We start from the raw sequence: 15,723 nt of genomic DNA, 5'->3' as shown, positions 1-15,723 counted from the left end.
CGCTAAAAAGAGATGTAAATTCTTATAATTATTACATTTCATGATTTTGGTGGTTCTAGGGTTTAAGCCACGCCCGCATAGTCATATTCGTTGGTTTAGATCTATTTATTTTGAGTGTTGTGGTTAATTTATGGGTAATCAATTTCAAAAAAGTGCGAGCTTATAAGAGCATTTTAGTAGCCCATATTTAAACTCGGGGTCCTCTTATACTGCCTAATAATTCACTTGAACCAACATCGAGAAATTCAACAATTCTAATTTAATAATCCTATCGGCCTCTCTTTGTACCATTTGGAACAATTGCTAGTATTATATTGAGTCAATATAAAGAGTACATATTAGAAACAACAAGGTTCAAAACTAGCTTCCTTGCGAGCACATGAAATCAAAAACTTGCAGACATAGGACATCCCTAAGGAGATCTGAACATCATCATACCAAAATCAGAGCAAAACAGTCTTTTCAATGGCAGGATCAACAGATGACTATACACATATAACAAAAAGAGACTATCTGAATAGCAAGAAAGGAGAAGGAAGAAAAGAAAAGATCATAATCCAGGGATGGAAAAGTCCTGGATGAAGCAAGAACGATCATCATCAGAAATCATCAAAGTCCAAGATCCAGGCTCTAAAGACAGTCCTTTCTTCGACAGACGGTCAGCTTGAACATTTTGGGAGCGAAGGATGTGGTGGATTGAGCACTGTTTCATATTTCTCCAGAAATACATAATCCTGTCCATCCACCCTGATAAATGAGGACAGCTGATGTGGCAGGCTCCCCTAACATGGTCAATCATGGATTTTGAATCACCGAATATTGAAATGTTCTGAATCTCAAAAAACACACAGAAAGCAAGCAGTCCTGCAAGAGCCCTCGCCTCGGCCAAGCTGTTTGTACCACTCCCGCCGTTCCAAGATAAACACACTGAACAATATATCTCTAGCTATAAACCACTCATCAAATTCATCGATTTAACAAGGCGTTAAGTACCTTTACCCTCAATTAGTTATTAATTTTACTAATGATCACCTATTTTACTAATAGTTGCAAAACACATAAAACAAGTCATAATAGCTAATGATTAGTCGAGAAGGAAACACCTCATATCATAGTTATTAATAAAAGAAAACCGACCATCCATTCATAATTGATGGGCAATTATTGGCAACAAGTGATGGTAACGCCTGTGAGGTTGGCTGGTGGTCCATTTTCAGACTAGGCATAGGAATAGTAAGAGGTTGGTGCTGATGTGTTGAAGTAGATAATGCACATGCCACATCATCTCATGCATAACTCACAAATTATATGAGGATGCATAGATCCTTGTGCGGAGGTCTTCACATAGTGAACTTCTGCACACAGACCTTTGCACAATGAATAATTGACACTAATTAGTTTTCAAATTATTTATATTAATAACATTCCCTTCCTCATTAAGCGGTATTTTTATGACTTTCTAATGAAATGAAAACAATATAACTTCTTCTAATAAGTCATATGAAGTATACCTTAAATTCTTAACACAGTCCGTCCAACTGTAAATATTGAAGCTCTAATGTTGGTAAAATGAGCACTATTCGTAGCGCATCCCATAGCCAATTAACATAGTGTGAGCACTGATGGTATAGCTGTAATTAGGTAACATGAAGCGGTTGAATGTGGTATAAAGGCAAGAATAACACTTAGTGCCTGTGAGTGCTATTCCGTAGTGTGCTATCCATAGACAATGGGTGAGCACCAAATGCCTACAGATGCCGATGTCTAGTAGTTGTAACTGTTCCAGGTCATGTTTACTTCTTGTTCTACTACCATGCTTAGGATAGTCATGTAGAGAGGATTGTTGAGTGTGAATGTCAGATGATTACACCGATACCTTATTGATCATGCCTCAAGCATTTAACAATGCTGCTGCTATTAAAGGTACTATTTATGTTTTTTGATTCTGAGCACCATCAACAAACATAAATAGTTCCTTTAACAACAACAATGCTTGGGGCAACTTTGCACAAAAAGATAGAGAGCTAAGCTCTCAATAACATCCTTTATCTTTAGAGCCGTGCTTGGTTCCTGAGATCAATGTCCTTGGTCATGATCTGCTAGAGCTATACCATATAAAATAATGGTTTTGATAGATGAATACAACCATTGCTTCTCTACGAAATCCATGAATTGACTTTCCAGAACCTTCGATTTTAACTCCGCTACGTCATCATAGTTATGCACCAGCTTAAAGAACCTCACTAGATGTCGCTTTTCCACTAAACTTAGCGTCCTATCTTGGAAAATACTCGCACAGAAATCCAGCACCAGCATTAACTCTTGCCTGCCCAACCAAATGTAGCTGCTCTCCACATTTTTAAATTTGAGATAGTTACCCGCACTGACCTTCATTAGCAAGTCTCCCAAGGGACCTCCACAGAACACATGCCACCATAGAGTCCTATCTTGACTAGTGATGGTGAATTTGTATGTGTAACTTTGCCCTAGGTGAATAGTGCATTGTGTTATGAATTCAGGTCGATCAAATCACTGATACCATAGATCTAGTTTTAAATAATAGTCTAGAATACATTTCCATGTTTGTTTATAAGTGCAAGAATATATTGATAATAAACTTTAAATCTCATCCTACAAAGATCCAACAAAGCAATATTTCGAGTATTACATTCACTACTATTGGAAGTTGTCATCTTTGCATATGGAACCCTAACTCATTCTAGTCGAATCTTCCATAAACTCTTGAGAGTCGAAGTTTACAGTTTCAAAATGCTTCTTGTCACAAACATTGGTAGCATAGATCCAATTTTAAATCGTGGTGCAGAATACATTTTAGTGTTTATATGTGAAAGAATATATGTACAAAGTAACAATAAATAACAAATTTTATGTAAAAGATTGGTGTAAAGAACGATTTGAAACTTATGAAATGCACCCTGCTTGAATCACAAGTTGATATCACCCTCTATGTTATGCACCTTACACCAACACCTTTATTATGACAAAGCAACAAGCAACCAATCAGAAACCCGATGCAAACACAACAATTTAAAATTAATAATTGTAATATCAGAGTTGTTAACAGATCCATCGAAAGTCAAAAAAATACAATAACTCCCCAGCAAGGTATGAATTACACTACACAAGGTTTTGGTCAACTACCAGACATTGAAAACATAATGCTGAAGGTTCTAATTGTATAATGTTCAAGCCCTGCACCTTTGGTATATGCTTGGAATGGCGAGATTATTTAGCTATGTGGAGGTCCTTGTGCGAAAGTTCAATGTGTGGAGGACTTCCATTTTTTGAACTTCTGCACAAGGACCTCCACATAATGAACTTTCGCACAACAAATATTAATTGGAGATTTGTTTGCCCCCGCTCCTTGTCTACGTAAAGGACATGCAAACCTACAATGCAAGCTCCACAAAGAAATATTAATTGGAGATTTGTTCAGCCAACCAATACCCCCCTCGCCTATGTAACATACTTGCAACCGCATCAGTTGTGGCATCATTGTGCAAAGTTGTACCATAACAGTGTCAATGTTAGTGTCAGAGCACTCACCAACATAATGCCACCCATAAAATTAGTATATTTTATTTTTATTTTTATTTTTAAATGAATTGTCAAGCACTAACAAATACCAAAAATAAAATGCTCTTCACTAGGGGAATTATCTCCCATCAAAGGTCACTGAGCCAATCGAAAATTGGAAATAAGATATCCAAGAAATTACAAAATTATTTTTGAATTTACGGAAAATAGAAATATTCAACATTTTCCCAAAACTTTAGTTAAAATTGCAAGAAAAAAACAAAATAATGCATAGTCAATGCACTTTGCCCGAATGCTATAGTCATTGGCATAGCAAGAACTAATAATGCTAAACAAAATATAAAAAATATATTAAAATTCATAAGTAATAATAATGTGCAAAAATAGTTTATACATTTTATAACACTTGAATTAAAAATTAAAGATTGTACAACTAATGTTATAAAAATCATAAAGAATATGTTAAATTTTAGTAAGTGATAATGATGCATCAAAATCTTTTATACATTTTATGAATTATTAATAAATCGTAAAATTTGTATGATGAATGAATATATTGAAATTTCAATAACAATTTCATTTTTTATTTCAAATTTTTGAATCATACTTTTACCAAAACTCCTCGAAAGATTGAGATGAGTTCAATTGCTTCTATATATTCTTCCACCAACTATTATTATATATATATATATTTTTAAATAATAATAAATGTTTTCCTTTTTAATATTAAAAAATTTAAAAAAAATAAACATGTAAAATTCTAGATATTTTTTTGTTTAATTTAAATAATAAAAGAATAATAATAATTCTTTTACTATTTAAAATATTTTCCGTAAAAATCACATTAGGAATTTTAGGTCAACACTTTCGGTAGAAATCTACCAAAAATGTTTCAAATATTCAAGATATAAATCACAAAACCCTGAATTTGAATAAATTTTTAATTAAATATAATTGAATAGTTATGTTTTTTTTTTTAAATGTATAATTATAATAAAATAATGGATAATAAACAATATATAATTTTATAATAAATTATTCTTTAAAATATGTTAAAGAAAATAATAATAATATTATTATGCATTAGTATAACCTAGTGTGAATGATAAAAAAAGAGGTATTGTCTACGGATGTCACAAATTTCTTGTTGGAATCTAGTAAAAAAATTCAAAAAATCAGAATGGTAGAGTGTTTGAATTGTTTTTTTGATGTTGGAAATAAAATCAGCCAATCGAAAACCCGGGACACCCAAAATCTTGAATTTTTGACAACTATAATCCAAATTTTCAAAATTTTCTGCCAAATTTTATAATAATCTTACCTGAATTTCAATTATTTTCTACACTAATTTGTAAGTTATTTAAACTAAGCGATAAAAAACACAGAATAGCATCCCACAATAACAACCAACAAAGAAAACAAACACATAGGATAAATGATGACAATCGTTTGAGATCCTCCGACAAACTCACCACGCCAAGAATTAAAAAACTCGGTTATCAGATGTGACCAGCAAAGATTACATGGAGGGTTTCAATGTCTAGAAACACTACAAGGTCAGTCGTGATGTGAGTGGCTAGCATGCCACGTGTGGGGCTCATATGAATAATATTTCTTAATGTCATGTGAGAAGGCATCAAGGGACCACGCACCATTGTTTTTCCGCACTTGTAGTGCCACCTGTAAGATATTGTGCCAACTAGGCTACATCACAGCGATTCCATCCCGCCGGACTCCAAAAGGGCTTTTAATAGAGTTGAGCTCCCACGGCTTCTGTCCAAATGTTCAGCCTGCATGATTGAAATATCATCTCAGACACTCAGATCCGACGGATTGTCTCCCAAATTTTGACTTCTGAATCGAATTCTCCCCTATCGGGTCGACGAGATTCTAACGCGAATTTACCAGATCAGATCTGGGTTCGCTCTTTTTCGAGCTTTAAATCGAGATTTTTCTGCTCCTGATTTGGGGATTTCTGCTGCAATTTGGAGCAGAAAACATGCCGTCTGCATATGGAGATAAAATGACAACCTTCGAGGACTCCGAGAAGGAGAGCGAGTATGGATACGTTAGAAAGGTATTTTTCTGATCTCATTTCGATGATTTTTATTGTGAAAACTTCAAAGGGTTTAAACTTTTATAGCGAATTATGGAGAAGGTGGCAGGGTTAGGTTTGGCAAGAGTTTGTAAATTCAATCATATTTTTTTCGTGATTAGCAAGACCGGGCACTCCTGTGGAATTGTGATCTTAAATGTTCGAATGAGCGTTTTCAGAACTTTAATGGTGATGCGGATTGATCAAGTGTTTGGAGCTGAAGATGCAAGTTTAATGAGTGTATTTGGTGTTATTAGACTGGATAACTTATCTGTTACATGATAACTTATCTGTTACATGATTTCTGTGTTGATATTTCTTGGCCTTTAGGCCAATCGACGCGTTGTTTCACATATAGGGGCATTACTCGATATGGATCGAATGCTGACCACTTGCCGCAACTTTAATCTGCTGGGTTGTTTTTGTTCAGGAACTGTCAATTTAATTATCTTCAAATTACGGTATGGCTGTAGACAGTGGTACCTTTTTGTTTTTCGAAATAGTTGGCATTTGCTTATATTTGGAAAATAGTTCTTTTACAACATGCAATGGATATGCCATGCGAGTGATCGGAGATTCAGAACAAGTAAAAGACTTGAATTTGCATTATGGAGAATATTTGAGATACCATTTAGCCAAGGAAAAAGCTTGTGCAGTCTACTTTCAACGGAATGGTGAATCAGCATTGGCATCCACCTTTTATCTACTTTTATGGAAAATATGATTCAAGTACTGACAAGTACGCAACTCTTTCTAATGCAAACTAGGTCATCTGACACTGACACGGACGTGGAAACCCCCAAACAGGACATGAGGGATACGTGTGTGCATGTAAAATAAAAAGGATTAAAATTACAGAAACACAATGCAGACATAAAGATGTAACCTTTTTAAAGATTTAGAAGATAGGAGTCAGGACTATGTCAAATACACAGGAATACACCATAGATCATATATATATAGAACCATAAACTCAGGACTCAGAACTTTAGTTTTCTCATTTAGCATCATCAAAATGAATTTTACATAAATAAGGTGATGCTATTGTTGGGAATGCAAATGGCAAATACAAAATAGGGTGTATTTGTAGAGGAATATCATGAGTGATGAGTCACATGCTATAGCAAGCTCTTCTGCATCTTATAATCAAAGTCATCAAGATCACCACCACTGCTGATGTGCTCTCCTTCGCTGTCATTTATATCCAGTCCAAGATTGGCATCTGCTGGTGTGGAGGATGACCCCCAAGGCGATCACTGTTTGTAAAAGTGATCAGCTCTTGGACTGGTTCAAGTTGACCAATGTTATTTGAGAAATGACAAACTCAGAAAACGATGGCAGAATTTTGATGCAACAAACACTTGAAATCTCGTGCTTTTCCTTTTTGTCTGCACACAGTGTCAGGCTTTTCTGGAGTGAGGAAGTACGAAATGAGGCCAAAAGACCCTTTTATCGTGTACTTTTTTACCCTAATCTGTGATTTTTCCCGCTCTATGTGTCAGACACGCAATCTACATGTCTGACACAGGATTTGTGGCGTTTAGGGGGAGACAAATCCTGTTACAGAAAATGCAATTGTAATTTTGAGTATGAACAATCGGTGGAAATTATGCTATGAGAATGATGAATTAATTACAGTCTCATTATTTTTCCTTTTTTTGTTCCAGGCAACGCAGTTTGAAAAGTTATTTAAAATAATGAAATCCAAGGAATCAATTCACCATTTCACATTGTCATGAGTTTTTGCCTCTTGATTGCAGTGGAGTCCCAAGTCCAACCCTACCTTTTTTACTTTGCAGATTCTGTATTTACATGCCTTAAACAAAGCACAATGCTTTCATCGCTTTCTTCCATATCTATCTATCTGTCACACACAAAATAATGCCAATCCCATGAGCATATTGTCTGTGACCTCATTCCACACATTTGACAAGGAACATTTCTTTCACCAGTTTCACTTTTTCTTGGAAAGTCGACAAGATTCAAATAATACTGTGGAAAATCCGAACCATTGTTTTCTAAAAGAAGGCCACAGAAATTTAAAAGCTAACACTTTTTCTTGGTTATTATAAGCTTGGCTAGGACAGTGGCAATGGTGTATCAATGAAGCAGCAGTGCTTTGTAAAATAACAAATTTGAGAGGAGATAAATATTTGCTTTCAAATAAGCTACCACTTTTCCCCCCTAGTAATTTCCTTCATTTCAAGTATGGTACCCAGAGTAAACCCTAGATTCTTCAGGGCACAAAGCCAATCAACAACAGTGCTCGAAACCATTACAACAATATAGTCGTTAAGAGCTCAACATGTCACTTGTGGGAATAGAACCCAAGTGGGGAGGATAACAGTCATTCCTCCCAACCACCCAAGCTAGACCCAATTGACTTGTAAAGAAGCTAGCACTTAACATATATGTCATGGAACTTAATTAGTGAGGCATGGTCAGGAGCAAAATTTTATTTGATAGGAAGCTTTGAAAATTATCCATCGGTTGTATAGTGATTTCAGGAAAGGTGCCACATTTTACAGTGACTTCAGGAATGGTGACATGTTTTCTGTCTTAAGTAGCGCATTTATATCCTGCTAATTTCCTCTACTGGTTTTCAAAGTAGTGATGGACTAATAGAAATTATGGTCTTTATTACTTGTTGTAAATAAAGACAACTGTAAAGATGAATTGCGAATAAAAACCATGGAGGAAAAAGGAGGAATATGTGAATCTGCTAGGTTATGACCACAGATCATTATCACAATGTGAAAAGTTTAATACAATATTAAATGTTGTTAACATAGGAGAAAGGACGATAATGACTATGCTCTCTACCAGGATCTACTATAAACAATGGTACTTATCAAAATTTCTTGGAGATTGAGGTGCCAAAAGATTGGGCATATACGATACATTGCAAATGGCAAACGTTGATGATTGAATTAGGAATTTTACTCTACAGTCTTTCATTAAAGGGTAATGTTGTAATTTTTTTAATCAATAAAAAGCATTGGATTATTTTGCCCAGAATAGGTCTACCAGCTTTCCCATTTAGCAGGAGATTATAGGCTAGACCTGTTAGAATTGGCAACTAGGGCCAAACTCCATGTGGTCATCTTATTTATGGCAGCGGATATTTTTCTTGTATCCCTCTCATTGAGAGGTGTAGGATTGATCTAAAGATCATCCGATTCTGATAAGTATTCATGGAGTTATGAATTTATTTGTGTTATAAGACAATTCGTCAAGGTCGGCCAGCAACTAAATAACACCCACATGTGCTCAACGTTTTAGTATAAAAGGAGATGACTTGAGAGTCATTTCTCACACACTTCTCTCTTGATTTCTCTCCACTTGTCTTGGGTTTTAGTGGAAGAGAAATCTAGGAATATGAAGCCCTAAACGTAGTCCTAAGGAGGAAGCCCTAAACACAGTTCTAAAGTGGATGCCCTAGCCGCAGTCCTAAGGAGGATGATCTAGCTCTCAACGCAGCTATGGAGGAGAGATCTAAACGCTGTCCTAAAGAGGTCATGACACCTAGCTGCAGTCAAGGAAGGATCTATGTATGCTAATATAAAGAAGACTCACACACACAATCAAGGAGGGTTAGGTGCCCTAAGTAATAAGGGATGACACAGCAATCCCATATGCTGTCCTAACCTGGTTGTTAGGGAGGCCGAGGAAATTCTGGACAGCGTGATTTGGAGAAGACATAAGAAGGAGAACTCGCATTTTGGAGAGGAGATCTTATGTTCAGGTCGCAGGTTAGTAGGCACCTTAGCGAAGGAGAAAAGGCTAGGTCTGTAGCCTTTTCATGACTGTTTTGAGGGCTACACAACCAAGCAGGAGGGCTGAGTTGTGTAAGGGAGATCTGGGCTACTTGTGACAAGTTTGAGGGTTGTCTTCTTGTGATCTAGGGCAGCGGCTGCTATAACAAGAGACTGAGGCCTGTTCTGAAGTAATCAGAGGGCTAGTTGGAGAGTCTTGGGGCTAGGAATTAGCCTTAAGGACAGCGTGTTGGAGCAACAAGCTTAGAAGGGAAGACCGCAGTTGTAGGAGGCCTTAGGAGCTGATTGGAGGGGCCTAACAAGGACTGTTAGGAAGCCCTAACCAATTTGCTGCAAACATATCATACCCCAAAGCAGTGAACTAAGGCATGTTGTCTATGACATCTCTTGTAGGTGTTGGATCCTAGATGAGGATCAGTTTGAACCAGATTGTTGGGCAGTCTGTGGGAGCCAAATTGGTGGCTGTACATAGTGGTATGGTACATGGGACAACTAGTATTTAGTGCAGCAAATTCATGGTGCTGCTATGGTATGGCAAGGCAAAGTGGGACAGCAGTAAGCATGGTGAAGCATGGACAACAGCAAGCATGGATAGCATGGCAAGCATGGTCAACATGGATAGCAGTGGCGAGTATGGTGCTGCAAGCACATGAGACATGCTGTATGACAACATGGTTATGACACATGGGACAGCAGTGCAGCATAAGGTGCAGCAGTATGATGTGTACAGCATAGTCATAAGGTTTAGCATTGTGATGATGGTTACAGCGTGGTGCAGCACAATGAGGTGCAGGATGATGACGAGATTCAGCACAATGATAGGTGAAGGAGTCACCTTGGAGAATCAGTTGAAGCAATATGTCTTCAACTGATTTCATGTACCATCTTCTTAAGAGATGATCTATGCTCTTATCTAGATAAGTCAAAGTGTTGACTTCTGTTGTAAATGTACTCTCTCTCTCTCTCTCTGTGTGCTGAACTATTGAAGAACATATAAGAAGAATTGATCAAGGGTTTCCCCACATTGGGGTTTGTCCTTGGCTAGTGCCACATCTTGTGTCCTCTTGTCTTGGCTTGTCTTCTGCGATTTATGTTTATGTTCTATCTGCAGTTTGCTTTAATGCTAATGTTATTGCTAATTTAGAAAAGATATTGCGCTGACTGTGAAAATTGAAATAAATTGCTCTAAGCATAAAACATACCTAAACTTAACATGTTATCAGAGGTGAGGTGAAGACAAAGCCCAAGCAAGAGTGAAAGAGCAATCACCGAAGATAGTTGGGAAAGAACAAAAGGATTAGTGGATTCCTCATCCCTCTTCAAATTCACCGAGGGTGAAGTCGAAACAGAGAATATTATCAGAATGGCGCTGCGGAAGTTTCTGATGGCCTACCTAAAGATCACTTCAATGGGAAGTCTGGATCTAAGGGTGGAAAGAAAGGCAGATGCCTTGATTGCAATAAGTTCGGCCATTATGCGAAGGAGTGTCGGAATGGTAGGGACACATCACTAGATGATGATAACAATCATTCCAAGGACATCTTCAATGATCAGAGGAATGACAGGTAATGCAGGTCATCAAGGAAATCGCCGACACTTCAGAGAAAGCAAGGAACGACAGGTATGAAGAATCAAATGTTGTTTCTGATAAGATAAAGAAGCGTTATCTTGTATTGGTCCTCTCCTTCAGATTTTGTGGGAATCTGGCTTGTTGATTATAGTGCTTCAAGGCACTTCATCGGATAGAAGGGTGATCTCTCTAATTTAGTAGAGATGAAAACAATTGTGGGATTATACTTGGAGCTGATGCCACCTATCCCGGAAAGGGTGTAAGGAATATTACCCCTCAATTGAATGAGGGTAACTCGATTCATTTATAGAATCTCTTTTATGTACTTGATCGCAAGGAGAACCTGGTTTCCATTTCGGTAATGGAAGTCAAAGGTTTTAGGGTGGCATTCATTGATGGAAAGGTACGTGTTTGAAAATAGAATTTTCTAAGATGCTTTTACTCATGGGTTCAGGGTTGGAAATTTGTATCAAGTTGCAAGATGGTCCATTGGGGACCATGTCAGTTGTCACATCTCATCTATAGCACTGGAGGTCTACTTATTATGGGCCCCTACCCGATGTGAGTCAGATGGTGACAGGGATGCCCGAATTCAAGAAGAGCATGAAGGTACATGTTCGAGATGTACCGAAGGAAAATCTTTACAAGGGGACCATTCCCTTCATGTAGCAGGTCCACAGGTTTGGAACAACCTGAGGGGTTTGAGATTCATGATTGGGGATCTCATGTGTGCAGGTAGAAGAAAGCCCTCTATGGCTTGAAGCAAAACACCCCGGGCATAGTATGAGAGGATTAATAGCTAAGTTGCACGAAACGGGGAAACGGGTACGAGTTTCCGAAACGGGAAGCGATACGAAACGCGACCTCCCCAAATTTTGGAAACGGGGAAACGCGAATATATATATATATATATATAGAAAATATTTAAATATATATATGTGTGTGTGTGTGTGCAATCATAAAGCATAAATGATACATTATAATTTATTAAACTTAAACATTAAGATTTAATTTACATCACATTTACTCATGAATGATCACATAATGAAAATAAAAATATCGGAATATCCAAAAGCAACCTTTATTAGATATCCAAATCTCAAAATCAGCCTTTATTTATATTAATATATGAGGCTGCAAGTACAATAAAGACTATAAGGCTGCAAGAGAGAGATCCAAATCAGGATTTCTGCATCCACATCCCATTCTTTAGAAGGACCATTGTTGTATTGGGAGTCTCCTCCTACATAGTCGAACGACCTTAGTGCTCTTGATTAAATACACGTTTCATACCCTAGTACCCTACATGATTTTGATTATTGGGAGTTTCCCCTGCATAGAGGGCTTGGTTCTCTTGATTAAATAGAAGTTCCATACCCTAGTACATGATAAAATCCAATGGAAACATTGCAACCCCCTCAATCCTGAAATCCTGAAAAACAAATAAGTCTGCTGGATTTTGAGTGAGATCTAAAATTCTACTTTCTCCATATGAAATCCAATGAGGGTGAAACCACTCTCAAACATCCTGAGTCATTTCATGGTAATGTTAAAAATTTAAGTAAAAGGATGAAAATGAAAAATAAAGGAGAATATCACTTTTACTTTAAGAATTTAACATTACCATGAACTGCATGTCAACACTAGGGAAAAAATTCACTTTTATAACTTTAGACACACATCTAGAAAATTAAAAAACAAATTTGAAAAAAACAAAAAATTAAAAAAAAACACAATTCAATTGGGAAACGCGGGCTGTACGGCCTGGAAACGCGTTTCCAGGCCGTACGGTACGCGGAAACGCGTTTCGTTTCGTTTCCCGGGAGGAAACGACCCCTAGGGCCACGTTTCCTGCAACTTAGATTAATAGCTATCAGATGAAGCTGAGATTCACTAGGAGTGAAGATGATCCAAACCATTGCTTGAAGGTTGTGGATGATAGACCTCTCATACCGACACCTTTTGAGGACGACCTATTTTTGACAGGTGCAGACCCTCTCATGTGCAAAAGTAAGAGGGAGTTGGATTCCGGATTTGGAATGGTAAACAACAAGCCTGCGACTACCTCGATGGAGCTTAACTTTGAGAAGTTATGTGGTAGTGATGCCAGATCAGATTTGGGAAATGCCTCTGAGTTTCATAAACTCATTCACATTGATGTTCTTGGTGAACTTCCGTCCGGATATATGTTTTGCAGTTAGCATGGTGAGCTCATATATGGTTGAGCCTCACTAGATTGGTGCCAAGAATCTTCTCAGATATCTTCGGGGCGCAATCCCTCATGGATTGAGTTACACTGCCAAAAATATGAAGCTGCATGTTTATTCGAATGCTGACCAAGCAGACATTGTGGAGGTTCTCAAGAGCACTTCTAAGTGCTGATTCTCTTTGGGTTCTGTTTGATATCATGGATGAGGAGGAAGCAGAAGTCGGTTGCTATAAGCACCGCTGAAACTGAATACATAGCTATGAGTATGATCTCGTGTGAAGTTGCCTGGTTGTGGAAGCTCTTCCGCAAGCTGTTTGTCAACCAAGGGGGGAATTTGATTGTTGAGGAATCCTGTATTCCATGATTGCTCCAATAGATAGACATCAGATACTATCTTATCTGGGATATGGTACGTCGATGAGTGAGGAGGCTCCATCGCATTGAGATTGACGTACAGGTCGCAGACATTTTGTCAAACCCCCGGGGGAAAGATCAAATTTGTGACTTTCCTGAATGACTTGGAGTCATTGGAAGACTGTCTTATGAGGGTCTTGCATGTTGTATGCATTGAGCTCTGGGAGCTTCGGGGGGCTTTGGGTACTTATTGGAGCAACCAACGAACATAGGGTGACTCACCCTCTCATAATGGTTCGCTGTGTACAGGGTGAATGGCTCAGCCTTCCCCTGTGATACCTCGAGGCGTCTTAGGGACAGGATGAATGGTTCTCTTGTCGAGGCATCCTACCCATGCAGTCTGGGACTCATGGGAAGTACCTCTCATCTGGCCAATGAGTAGGGAAATGGGGTTAGGGACCATAGTAGTACTATTGATGGACGCATCGTTGTATCTACCGTACTCCCTATGCTAGGATGACCTCCATTGATCTGGGATCAGTATGAGTGGTTTGAGACACTCTCTTGTGATATCGATTTGGGATCAATAAAACTGACTTCGGGTCAGTAGAGAATGGTATGAGACATTCTCGATCAATTCTTCTTCTTCTTTATGGTTCAACAGAGCAGAGCAGATCAGAACAGAGCTCAGCAGAGTAGAGCAGTGCAGGGCACTGATGGTAGAGATAGTACAGTCAGACAGATGGATTAGTGGATGTAGTTCTCCCTAGTTGAGAGGGAGTGTTAAAATTGGCAAATAGGGCCAAACTCCATGTGGGTCATCTTATTTATTGCAGCTGATATTTTTCTTGGATCCCTCTCATCGAGAGGTGTAGGATTGATCTAAAGATCATCCGATTCCAATAAGTATTCATGGAGTTATGAATTTATTTGTGTTATAAGACAATTCGTCAAGGTCGGCCAACAACTAAATAACACCCACATGTGCTCAATGTTTTAGTATAAAAGGAGATGACTTGAGAGTCATTTCACACACACTTCTCTCTTGATTTCTCTCCACTTGTCTTGGGTTTTAGTGGAAGAGAAATCTAGGAGTAGAAGCCCTAAACACAGTCCTAAGGAGGAAGCCCTAAACACAGTTCTAAAGTGGATGCCCTAGCCGCAGTCCTAAGGAGGATGATCTAGCTCTCAACGCAGCTATGGAGGAGAGATCTAAATGTTGTCCTAAAGAGGTCATGACACCTAGCCGCAATCAAGGAAGGATCTATCTACGCTAATCTAAAGAAGACTCACACACGCTGTCAAGGAGGGTTAGGTGCCCTAAGTAATAAGGGATGACACAACAATCCCATACGCTGTCCTAACCTAGCTGTTAGGGAGGCCGAGGAAATTCTGGATAACTTGATTTGGAGAAGACATAAGAAGGAGAATTCACATTTTGGAGAAGAGATTTATGTTCAGGTCGAAGGTTAGTAGGCACCTCAGGGAAGGAGAAATGGCTAGGTTTGTAGCCTTTTCATGACTGTTTTGAGGGCTACACAACCAAGCAGGAGGGCTGAGTTGTGCAAGGGAGATCTGGGCTACTTGTGACGAGTTTGAGGGTTGTCTTCCTGTGATTTAGGGCAATAGTTGCTACAACAAGAGACCGAGGCCTGTTCTGAAGTAATCAGAGGGCTAGTTGGAGAGTCTTGGGGCTAGGAATTAGCCTTAAGGATAGCGTGTTGGAGCAACAAGCTTAGAAGGGAAGACCACAATTGTAGGAGGCCTTAGGAGCTGATTGGAGGGGCCTAACAAGGACTGTTAGGAAGCCCTAACCAGTTTGCTGCAAACATATCAGACCTCAAAACAGTGAGCTAAGGCATGTTGTCTATGACATCTCTTGTAGGTGTTGGATCCTAGATGAGGATCAGTTTGAACCAGATTGCTAGGCAATCTGTGCGAGCCAAATTGGTGGCTGTACATAGTGGTATGGTACATGGGACAACTAGTATTTAGTGCAACAAATTCATGGTGCTGCTATGGTATGGCAAGGCAAAGTGGGACAACAGCAAGCATGGTGAAGGATGGACAACAGCAAGCATGGCAAGCATGGTCAGCATGGATCGCAGTGGCGAGTATGGTGCTGCAAGCACATGAGACATGCTGTATGACAACATGGTTA

At 38.5% G+C, this 15,723-nt stretch overlaps 1 protein-coding gene across 1 annotated transcript in view; it reads left to right on the top strand.

The window, feature by feature from the left end:
- The first annotated feature begins 5,291 nt into the window (after window positions 1-5,291).
- The window catches only part of VHA-A (vacuolar ATP synthase subunit A), a 125,749-nt gene continuing 115,317 nt past the window's right edge, over window positions 5,292-15,723 (top strand). The window contains exon 1 of the mRNA XM_089420294.1: window positions 5,292-5,635. Within this exon, the coding sequence (XP_089276420.1) occupies window positions 5,558-5,635 (78 nt within the window). The 5' untranslated portion in view covers window positions 5,292-5,557. The remainder of the gene's footprint in view (window positions 5,636-15,723) is intronic.

Source organism: Pinus tabuliformis, chromosome 4_1 (assembly GCF_031772625.1).
Source record: "Pinus tabuliformis cultivar Carrire ecotype Pingquan chromosome 4_1, CPIR1, whole genome shotgun sequence".
Lineage (NCBI taxonomy): Eukaryota > Viridiplantae > Streptophyta > Pinopsida > Pinales > Pinaceae > Pinus > Pinus tabuliformis.
The sequence above is the reverse complement of the archived record's forward strand: the minus strand, read 5'-3'. Positions and strand labels throughout refer to the sequence as shown.